This window comes from Pempheris klunzingeri, chromosome 2 (genome assembly GCF_042242105.1).
Source record: "Pempheris klunzingeri isolate RE-2024b chromosome 2, fPemKlu1.hap1, whole genome shotgun sequence".
NCBI lineage: Eukaryota > Metazoa > Chordata > Actinopteri > Acropomatiformes > Pempheridae > Pempheris > Pempheris klunzingeri.
In genome coordinates this window covers 15,053,722-15,065,947 of record NC_092013.1, presented here as the reverse complement: position 1 = coordinate 15,065,947, position 12,226 = coordinate 15,053,722, and the positions used below count along the sequence as shown (strand labels likewise).

General features: G+C 40.0%; 1 protein-coding gene across 1 annotated transcript in view; it reads left to right on the top strand.

Moving 5' to 3' along the window:
• Window positions 1-8,499, top strand: part of pparg (peroxisome proliferator-activated receptor gamma) — a 30,131-nt gene extending 21,632 nt beyond the window's left edge. The window contains exons 5-9 of the mRNA XM_070851076.1: window positions 2,719-2,918; window positions 5,418-5,535; window positions 5,661-5,821; window positions 6,020-6,263; window positions 7,119-8,499. Coding sequence (XP_070707177.1) covers window positions 2,719-2,918; window positions 5,418-5,535; window positions 5,661-5,821; window positions 6,020-6,263; window positions 7,119-7,366 — 971 coding nt within the window. The 3' untranslated portion in view covers window positions 7,367-8,499. The remainder of the gene's footprint in view (window positions 1-2,718; window positions 2,919-5,417; window positions 5,536-5,660; window positions 5,822-6,019; window positions 6,264-7,118) is intronic.
• Window positions 8,500-12,226: the final 3,727 nt, after the last annotated feature.

Genomic DNA, 12,226 nt, shown 5'->3' with positions numbered 1-12,226 from the left:
TCGTTTTCATGCCTTTTCTTCAGACAGGAATGAACCCCTCATTTGCACTCCCTATAAATAAGTAGACGTGGGTTAAAAGAATGATTCTTCTTTGAAACTGGGGCCCAGGAAACACCACCTTACACCTCTGATGCCACCTGAGGGGGGTCTTACATGCAGCGATCACCTTGCCAGCTGCTTCCTCTGTGGTCTTGAACCTGTATCGCAGCACCCAGGTCATGCTTCAGTTCCCATCACTGGTGAAATGTAGCTGCCACACCAACAGCATGATTCAAAGATGACGTTGTGGTCAAAGGCCCTCTAAATTAATCTACACTGTGGTTAGATGTTTAAGACAACACCTCCGATAATGGAGCTACTCTCAAGCTCACAGAGTTAGCTGCTGAAATCACTAGACTGATTTTCTTTGCCCACCTGCTCATTTAAAACTAAAGTCTGTTTGAATATAACATATTACTGCAGGGTCGAGATGTGGGCAGAAGAATTTTGCTGTAATACAGATGCAAATCTAAAATTTACTGCTGTTTCTGCTATTTAGATTCAAAAGCTGCATCCGCTTTCGGTTTCTGTTTGCTCGGCTACAATGTATAATCATTGACAATAAATATACAAGTGATCACAGGCATGATTGTTAATGTGATACTCAGTGTTAATATGGTTGATTTGTTTGAAGTGTACCCTCTGCGCTATGTGCCACCAGCCATTCATTATGTTTCTGCTCTCAGGTTTGAAATAAGTGGTTCGTAGTTAGCCACTGAAATACAGGATCCACAGCAGAAGCACATTATCTAAAGAAATCATACTTAAATTATTTCTCCAATGAAACATCCCTCCTCACCACACTCACCTGTGTCGGTTTGGCTGTTGAATGGTTTTGTTTTGTTAGCCTTTGTTGGCCACTGGAGCGTATCATGCCTGTTTTTATGTCAGGGGCTGACTCTGCCTCCTCAGGTGAGTTTCAGCATCAACCTTGTGTAGGCGTGCACAGGTTGTGCTGGATTGGCTTCTCCCTGACTCTCCTGTTAGGTTGGTTGCACCTGTTCGGGTGGGACAACATACGGTTGTCACACTGTAACATATGCTGCTGACACATTGTCATCTACACATGACATCATGAATATACCATCTGTAACTATATAACACACTCCCAGGAGTTAACCCCTCAGTAAGCATTGACTGAGACACTTATGAAGCATCATCATTTTACCTCATCACTCACAGATGTAGACTTGCACAACTATTCATTTTTGCATCTGTAAAAGTGCATTGCATTGTGCGATTATTTGCAGAAAGTTGTCTACATGACCTGGGCACTACTTATTTGGTCCATTGTTGGATTTTTTGAAAGCACAGCAAAAAATGTTGTCTTAGTCTTTCAGCTAAACACATGTGCTTTTTCACGTGTGGATGAATTAAACTGGAATCGGAGCACTGAGGATTTGGGGCTCAACACTAAAACTAGTTTGTTTCTTGTCACCTGCCACTTTATCTCTCTGTCTCTCTCCCCCTGCTTCCCTCATATCGCTCTACTGTTATTTCATGAGGTCCAGCCCAGGCTTTCAAATTCTGCTCCGCGTAGGTTTTTATTTTATCAATGATTGACGTCTCAGAGTACATAGACCTCTAGTGATTTCTCCACCGTGCTGTGTCACTGCTGTGGGCTTGTTGCCAGTTGGTGGTAGGGCCACTTTGGTTTGTATTCATTTGCTTAAGGTGTGCATTCATCACACTGTCAGTATTACACAACCACGTACACACAGCAGTAACTACAGAGCACCAGCTTAAAAAGAGGGATAATTAATGACTTCCACCAACAGAAAAAAGGGGGTTTAACCATTTTGCAGTGAAGCATCACATTTCAATATGTTTGGTGATATTACAAAGAACATTGTCACTGCTTTTACCATAAAACATAATCATAATGCGACTTGAATAAATTATTCATAACTAGAGTAATAGAAAATCAATTGGAAGAATAGTGTATGTCACTTGTGTGTAGTTTTTTGATCAATACAGAAGCTAAATAGAAAAAGTAAAACCACTGAATCCAGTAAATAGTGACATTAATAAAATACATGTAAGGTAAGTTTCAATCAGTATCCATGAATTTGGCGAACCATCACCTGAGATTTGTCTTAAAAATGTTATGATCAGAAATATGGCAAAACACCATAAAACTTCCTAAAAGTACACACCTAAAAGTTTGTGAATTAAACAAAAAACAGGAAATCTACCTTTAAAAAATGGAAATCAGACCTGGCTCCTTTGTATTCGTAAATACACAATGTAATACAACCTGCAGCAACAGGTGGAAAAGGGACAAGAAAACACACTTGGTTTTAATATGTATGAGACAGTTTTACAGTGAGCTATGACATCATTACCAATAAATATGCATAAATGCATTCTTATCAGCTGATTGATTGCTTAATCAACTAATTGTTGCAGCTAATTTTCATTGGACTTCATGTTGAATTGCAGCTCACTATGAACCACCATAATCTGCAGAGTTAGTTGCTGTCGGATTAGATGGACTGTAGGCTACATTTAATGTGTGTGTCATGTGCACGCACATATGTGTATGTCTGTTTATCTGTGTGATGACTCTTGCCTACAGTATGTCTCCCTGTGTGCTCTTACATACTGTATCTGCTTGCTGCCAGCCTGTGTCCATTTGTGCACTGATGTGAGTTTCTGTGTGTCCACTTCCTTTCCCAGCCATTCGCTTTGGCCGAATGCCCCAGGCGGAGAAGGAGAAACTGCTGGCTGAGTTCACGTCTGACATGGAGCACATGCACCCGGAGGCAGCAGATCTGAGGGCTCTGGCCCGGCATCTGTACGAGGCATATCTGAAATACTTCCCCCTCACCAAGGCCAAGGCCAGGGCCATCCTCTCTGGGAAGACCGGAGATAACGCGGTAACCACAACTGCCTTAATTCTACTTCACTGTTGTGTACATAATGAGAGAGAGTACTGCACATTGCCTGCGTAAGACAAAAGCTTTATTCATTTTTCTACTGGATGTCACAGGGCAGTGAATTAAGTTGTCAGTTAGACCCATTACAGGTACATTCACCACATGAACAGCTTACTTTTGTGATGAAGGCCAACAAAACATTGTCCTTTTTTGATTATGATTACAGTTACATACAAGCGGAAATTTGACCATAGTGGACATTTATAATTAAACATAACCACTCATGATGATACAGAGCAGACAAGTTGAGCAAAAATGGACACAAAAGCTGAAGTGAAAGTAGTTTAAACTTTTCAACTGTCTGCATGCGTTAACATTTTTCGCCTTGTCTTCGTGTTACCAGGCTGGGTTTAATTCAGACGAGGTCTTTTCAGGCCTTTATAGCTGCTCTAACAGGAAAAGTGGACTGACTGGTTTTTACGTGTCTTGGCTGTTAGAAAACATCTCAGATTACAGTGGTCAAGCTATGCAACAGGATAACGCAGCTTCTTAGCAGTCTGACAGACAGTAATGGCTTCAACATTCCTACTCAAAATGTCAAACTAATTTATTAAGACATTTGGTAATTGATACAATTTATACAACTGTAGGAAAAGGTTTTGGCCAAAACCATGAAAAATGTGAGATATCATCTATTGCTGTGTTTTTGTGCTTAAGATTTCAAGATATTGAACCACAGTATTTAAAAGAGGCTTAATCAGGAAATCGGCATCAACTAAATGAAAAGTGGCAGGCAAAATAAAACTATGGGGAATATTTTAAAATTATCCACAGTGCTGACGTCTGTCTCAACTCAAAACAACTGACATCATTATGAAACGTTGGGTGAAATATGGTCAACACATTTGCATTTTAACTTTAACTCTTTTGCAAATATTTTAAACATGTGTTTTGATAACTTGATTGCGATCGAGTTATCTTCATCAGTTAAACATCAGTTAAACCTTGTCAAAAGCCTAGTTCAAATAAATCAAGCTTCAAAATATATTTACATTTAATTGTTTGAATTTTGAATAGTGTACAGTGAGTAATGAAAATTAGGGTAAGAACTAACCAAAATGTACCTATTTCAATTCTTTAGTGATTATTATTATTATTATTATCATTATTATTATTATTGTCTCTATGAATGAGGACCAACTGTACAAGCAGAGTTCTTTCCTTTTCTCTTATTTCTCTCTGTACAATCGGATTAGTTCAATGCCACATCATTTCGTGTCATTGTTATGACTGTTCATCACAGCGATAGCAGCCAAATGACACTGAACACGCTGCCGGAGTGAGGAAGACTTGGGTTATTTACTAAACGGCATGAAACAAAATGGGAGTCAGTGATTTTTTTTGTAAAATATTTACATTTTTTAACACGCAGGGCCTTGATATGAGTTGATGTATAATCCGCTTTAAACTCCAGCAGAGCAGCAGAGCAGCAGAGCAGTGTACGCTATGTTTCGGGTATTTTTATTAATTTACATTGTCGTTAGACAACACTTTTCGATGGTGAACTGAAGCCATTCTCTCTCTCTCTTTGCTCGCTTTAAAGCCACCAGACTGTATTCATAAAAACAGCCATTTTACCTTGCAGGACACAGGAGTTCGCTGTGCTACTGCTGCCGCAATCAATGAAATAACATGTTAGTTTGCATTTGAACTTACCTTTTAAAACACCAAAGTCCCACAATAACACAAGCAAACTTGAGGCAGCAGTAGACGAGCTACTACTAATAAAATTTTTGTTTTATTTAATGGAGCCTCATTTTACATCGCTGTCTGACAGCAATGTAAAGCTGTGAAATTAGCATGCAGTTTAAGGGATGTTGATTTTTTTTGTTAGGCGGCTAAAATAAGCTTTTCTGTGCTGAGCCTCATACAACTCCACTTCAAATAATTTGTACTATCCCTTTATGGTATTTTATTTTAAAATTGGCAGATCTGCACTTCTGTTCACCTTCATGTACTGTAGGCTAATAGATTCCTGCACAGACAGCACATATAGTCACACTTGATTTACTCATTATTCATTTTGAAAAGGAAGATTTAAGTATTTGAATGGTACCATTCATCAGTCAGGCCACTGCATGTCGTTGCCAGTGTTTTACCAAACAGTAAAAGCGACTTTAACTCAGTTAAGCTTCATTTCCCTGGAAATGTTTTTTTTATCTGCTTCAGCCTGCAGCTAAGATTTATTTACTTTGCCATTCAGACATATGAGATGTGCAGTGTTTGCTTTTGCAGGTCTGATGAATGAGCCATGACCAAAGTGCATACAAAGTATATGTGATTACATCTGCGGCTCACATGTCCTCAGAAGACCTATAAGAAGCTGACGCTGTTTTCTTTTCTTTCTTTATTCCATTTCTTTCCCTCTGCTTTCTCCCATCCTTTTCTACCTACTCTTTCTTACTCTCACTTCCACATTCATTCCGTCTCTACCTTCAGCCTTTTGTCATCCATGATATGAAGTCTCTAATGGAAGGAGAGCAGTTCATTAATTGTCGGCAGATACCAACCCAGGAGCTCCAGGCACAGACATCAGCCCAAGCAGTCGGACACGGAGGTAAGAAAATCCTTTTTTTCATGGTTTGGAGATGTTTGGTTTGTATTATTTTCTTTTCTATTGTTGTTAAGTTATCAGAAAATTAATGTCATCTGTTTTTTTATGCACATCTGATCTGATTTCAGGTCTCTCAGGAGCTCACCTGGGGTCAGAGTGTGCCATTTTGGACGCTGTGGAGCTGCGTTTCTTCCAGAGCTGTCAGTCACGTTCAGCCGAGGCAGTGAGAGAAGTGACAGAGTTTGCCAAGAGTATCCCAGGATTCGTCGATCTGGATCTCAATGATCAGGTTGGAGGCACAAATGCTGCTTATCCATCCTCAGATCTGAATCATTCGCCTCAGTCTGTGGCCAGTAGTTGTGCTGTTGACTGGCGGCTGTGTTCACTATGTATAGAGATGTTTTATGGCTGTAAAACTCTTACTTAACCAGCTATCCTGAACATGTAATTAGCATAAGCTCTTATTTCCCCTTTAACCTTTTCCCAGGTAACTTTACTGAAGTACGGTGTGATTGAGATCTTAATCATCATGATGGCGCCTCTGATGAACAAAGACGGGACCCTGATCTCCTACGGACAGATTTTCATGACGCGGGAGTTCCTCAAGAGTCTCAGGAAACCTTTCTGTCAAATGATGGAGCCAAAGTTTGAGTTCTCGGTCAAGTTCAACACGCTGGAGCTGGACGACAGCGACATGGCGCTGTTTCTGGCTGTCATTATCCTCAGTGGTGGTGGGTGGCTTGTTTTGTTTTGTTTGTTCTTTTAGGATATGCCGTAAATGTCAGGAAGATTCTTCGCAGTCTTAAACCAGTAATTCAATAACACTCTCATGTCTGTCTGTTAATATGAGAAAAAAAAAACCAACATGTCATTTTACACTAAAGTTTCTGAACTGATTAAACAAACGAGACACGTGTTAGCTGAAGTCTTTATGTCGATGTCTTTTCCAGTGCTAAGGTGAGCTACCTCTCCAGCTTCCTATTGAACAAACAAATGTGAGAGTGGTATTAATCTTCTCCTCTCCACAAGAAAGCAAATGAGCATATTTCCAAAAATGTCGAACAATTTTAAAAAATGACCTGCTCGTAGCGCTGACTTGTCCATGTGTAACTTATGTGTGAAAATTTGTAAATGTATTTCATGGACCTTATGGTTCTTGCAGATATGTGGTACCAGAATAATTAAGTTCACTGTGAATGTACAGCGTCCTCAGGTGGTTGCTGTTAACAATCTATGTTATCAACTGACTGCATTACATGTATATTGCTGCCTAGCATGTGATTACTTGATAAAAGTCTGGCCTTGAACCTGATGAGGATACAAATCAGGCATTTAAGTCAATTAGTAACTTAAATGACTATGATTATAGCTTGAAATTTAGATAGGAAGACATTTGTAAATAACAATAATACGGCTTGGTCTAGTAATAAGGGATTTCAGCCAATACCAATGCTGACCTAATAGTTACTTATTGATATGGTAGTTGGTAGCACCCCTCAATCCCATTTACATTTTTTGTTCTCCACGGATTCCCTCACTGGAAGTGTCAGTGTTTTATCCTCCCTCTGTCTCTGTCCCCCGTCCAGACCGTCCAGGCCTGCTGAATGTGAAGCCCATCGAGCGGCTTCAGGAGATGGTGCTCCACTCACTGGAGCTGCAGCTGAAGTTAAACCACCCGGACTCTCTGCAGCTGTTCGCCAAGCTGCTCCAGAAAATGACCGACCTGCGTCAGATCGTCACCGACCATGTCCATGTCATCCAGCTGCTGAAGAAGACGGAGGTGGACATGTGCTTACACCCACTGCTGCAGGAGATCATGAAGGACTTGTATTAGAATTTAACAGGAGAAAAGGACAAGTGAAGATGAACAGAAACAGGGAATAAAGAGATTTTGTTTTTGAAATCATGACTTGCAAAATTAGATGAGAAAGCACTTTGTGCTTCTGCTTGTGTTTTGAAAAAAGGGAGGGAGCCAGACAGGCTGACTGAAAATGAGAAAGAGATGGGGAAGAACCGGAAAAAGAGAAATCAAGGAAAGAAAGACAGAATCTGAGTGTTAGATCTTGTCTAGACAGCAGCATGTGAATAACTTGCGGTGCACAGTCATTTAGCCTCTGCTGAGCCTGGACATTTTGTGAATGAGTAGGCTGCCAACTTAAATATGAAACCTATTGCACCAATCAGGACGAGTGTCTATGACTAACTGAAAGAGCGGGACTTACTCTTATTGGCAAGCTGAAGCGTAGAATACTGAGAGCTCAACACAGCCTGCTTCAAGTGCCTAAAAGGAAAATGTTTCACTGTGAATATTTTACTCCACATAACACACAAAACAGTGCAGCTTATCTATACGTTGTGTTACAGCCGTCATAGGCAGCGGCAGCAGTGCGTACGTGCTTCAATACCTCTGTGAACACACACAGCGCGCACGCACACACACACACACACAGACACAATGAACAGTTCTGTTTTTGCATCAGGGTGAAGGTGCTATCTCTTTTCAACCCGCTTTACTCAAAGACAAAAATCAGATTATTGCCTGTAACATATTTTAGTCTCAGTCACCTGCGGAAACTATGACAGTGAATCCAATCCAATAAGAGGTGCTTTACCATGATGCCACCTCTTGAAACCGAATACACCATATTGTGCCTTTAAAATTTGCTGTTTGACTTTTTTGTGATGCCATTTAAAAAGCATTAGATCCATTACACATGTATAATGTATAATATATATGTTCATATTGTTTTTGTACGGATGAAATTGTCTTTCAAACGAAATTGGCTTTTCAGCCGTAGTTTTATTTCAAATTCTTAAAAAGTGTTTTACCATGAAATTATTTTGTATATATGCAAAGTGTCAACTATGTCTGATCAATCAGATGTTTTGGGGGGGGGTTGGATTAACACCAGCGGAAAAAAAAGAAAAGAAATTTGTTGTAAATACAATAAAAGTTTTGTAACTTTTTATCGGAAATCTGTCACATCTTTGAACTTGAACAAGTCAACGAACATTTCCTAATAATGTCTTCTTGAAGGCATTCCAGTCACCCAAACTCTCAGAAATGTGTTTTGCAGTCATTACATCAGCCATCCTCAGTGTCTCTTTCCAAACACACACACACACACACCCACACACACACCCTGTTGGAACGATTGCACCATCTGAACTCTGGTGAACTGTGCCAGAAGACCAAAGTCTGTGGATACAGATTTGATCAGCAAGTGTGGACGTGGTTTTACTTATTTATTTTAGATGTTTTTTGGACTTGATGCTTTTTTTAAGGGGCACCTGGTTTTATCCCTTTTTCAAGACAGATCAGTTTACACAGACACCTGAAAGAATCGGATAGAGACGGGACAGAATGCAACGACCAGGTCAGAGTCAAACTTAAGACATCATGTTTCAGTCCACTGAGACAGCAGGTCATGTCAACACACGGCGCAGATTCATTCACACACAGCCTTCCCCTTGCCTGGCTTTTTGCCAAGTTATAAGTCATACAATACATGAAGACAATATTTTTTTCCCTCTGTGTCAGTAGATAGATCCCTTAAGAAGGATTAACACTCAATAATATCCACCATTAGGATCAGGCTCCACAAATGAAGGCTCAGTGGAAATTAGATATTAGTCAGTAGTCCCCCTTAGTCAGTCACTGTAGCTATAAGGCGTATTAAAGACATGTGCAGTAGGTAATGTGTAGTATATGATACACTGTAAAAATATATGTATCTGCAGAGCAATTATTAGCAGAACATACGCAACATACTGGTTAACAAAGACAGATTAGATGGTCCATACAGATGGTCCCTTGTTTCTTTATGTCTTTATTTCTTCTCAAATATATAGCATAAAAGCATTCTGTGCTGGTTTTGACCGTGAAACCAAGATGAGCGTCCCACTTTCTGCACTCCACCGTTGCCTAAGAAATACAATTCTTAGTTTAAGGGATATATGTGATTCTTTTAGGACCAAGGCTATTGGTTTCTCAGTGTTGGCTCTAAACTGGGAACACCTACAGAACTGCCTCTCAGACCTGACTGTGGGATCTATTCTTCCTCTTGGTCACTGCCCTCAGGCTCACTGCCCTCACTATCAGCAAGAAAAGACCCGACTCCATCAGGGTCATTTCACCCCTTTAAGGCCAGAAAATGTGCCTGTGTCAATTATTGCCAGTGAGTATTAGCACATAGCTATTATTTTATCATATTTTAATTATTTTAATCACAAATAATACATGTTTCAATGTAATGATTATTAGAACTACGCACCATATTCTCCTGTTGGCTGATCTTCACCTCCAAGGATGCAACTATTGACAGAGCTGCTCTGTGTGTGTGTGTGTGTAAAAGTGTTGTAATTGTCATCATCTCATATGAGAGTTTCATTGTCTCTTGGGCAGTACACCCTTTAGGCTATCATTTATTTATTTACAGTAACTCCACCCGTACTGTGGTGCTCAGATTATAACTCCTCCCCTATGCAAATATAAATAAATATAGGCCCCATATCTATGTGTTTATACATATATACATTCAGTTTGTAATATATCTTTAAACCTGCAATAAGTTATTTTTGGCCACTTGGGCACAGCTGAAACAAGCAATGAGCACCAATGGTACCTCTCCAGTTTGCTGCAAACAGCCTACGTACACATCCAGCAGACACGGAGCAACATTGTCGTTCCTTTAAAGTTGTCTCTGTAGTCTCTGACTCTGTAGTCACTCTTCTTTTGGCTCTGTTTTGGTCTCCGCCATCAAGATTTCTATCTCTACAGCTGCTAAATGCACTTCTACAAGAACATTTTTCAGAGTTTCAGTAGAAAGAATAATGCAGATGCTCAGTTTAAATACAATTTTACAAAATGTAAGTAGACCCCCGTTCATAGGTGCTCGAGCAATGGAGCAGGCCGAGCAGCTGCACCCCCACTATTAAACTTGGGGGAGCGACACAGTGCAAAAACGTACTGTTTGCACCGTGTTGATATGAAAAGGGGATGTTGATCATTTATTTTTTCACACTCAGACTCTCTGAAACGCTCTGTTTCGGTCTCCACCACCAAGATTTCTGTCTCTTTAGCTGCTAAATGCATTTCTATGTTCGCCAGCTGGTTGCTCACTTCAACGCTCTGGGTCTGATGAGAGTGAACCAAAGGAGTAAAGTTGTCAAAAATGAAATCAATGAGCTGAAAGAAGCTAAAAAACTCAGGAGAACTGAAAAGCCGGGAGCTAATTCTCTGTGAGGTCTGTCTCTACGAATAACGGCCCTCACATTACATGTTGTCATTTGATGCTTTGTTAATAAAAAAAATATATTGATAATGTTTGAAATCATCATTTCTACTTCTTTAGTGTGTCATGCACAAACGTATTTTTTTCTCTCAACAGGTCGTCTCAATTTAAATACGTTAAACAGACAAATTAATCTTATCCCTTTTCTGGCTTTGTGTTTTATGTGGCTTTCCCCTGAAAAGGTGCCTCAACCCACGAAAAGCTCAATTCTGCTCCTCGTTCGATTCATCACAAACATTTCATCTGATGTTACACTGTGCAAGAGCTAAAATATTTAGGAATAGGACAGAGTCAGAAATACTTCTGGTTGCCTCGGGGCAACGAGGGGATGTTATTTCTCTTTCTCTGTATGTCTGTGGGGATCTTTTTCTCAGCTTATATGGACGAACAAAAGTGATGTGAACCATAAATTCTGATGAGGAATAAGAGGAATATGTGTGAGCTGTAAAAAGGAGAAAAAGATGAGACCAGGCCGTGAGAACGTAGCAGAGTAAAAGAGAAGTTTGGCCCCTAAAAATAAGCCTTTGAATTGGCAGATGATGGTGGGGGAGGTTTCTGGCTCTCACCCGGATGATCCTTTTGGATGGTTGATGATGATGGTAATTAAATGTGTTCTTTATGTCGAGTCAGCATATCCTCACTTTGTTGCAGCCGGTCTCCGCTGACCAAACCCTGCCAAGATTCCTGAGCTAATCTGCCAAATAATTTTCAGAAAGTATATTTCTGCTGTCGTCCGTCCACACTGAGCCAAGTCCAAAGATAGCGACTGTGATTTACTCAGGGAAGTTTTGTTTTTATTTAAGAAACAGCAGCATCGCTTTTTATTCTCCTTTGTTTTGGTATCAAAGAAGAATTTCACTCCCACGAGTGGTGTGATACCTGATGTGTGTGTGTGTGTGTGGGTCCTTGTTTCTGACTTGATACACCTGTCAGTGAGAAGACAAATATAGCTCTCGAGAAACGGTTTTGTTTAATCTGGTGTTTGCAAAGAAAACACCTCTGGAATTTATACAAAAGCACTTTATGTCCCAGTGGGATCTACAGGAAAATGTTTCAGAGTTTGAGTAGAAAAAATAATGTAGATCCTCAGTTTAAATACAATTTTACATTTATTAAATGTAAGTAGACCCCTGACCAGAGGCACCTGAACAGCGCAGCAGGCTGAGCAGCTGCACCCCCTCTATTAGACTTTGGGGAGCAAACGTGTTTTTGCATCCCCAGTTTTTGATCAGAGAAGTTTGCTATTTTAAACATTTGAGCTAGTGTGGATCAAAACTAGTTCTATCTGGCTGCTTCATATGTAGTATGTGAATTAAAAATTAAATTACTTGTCCTCATCTAAGCTGTTATCTAAGCTCTTCATATAATTCACAATTTCTGGAGAATCAGGTCCAGACAGT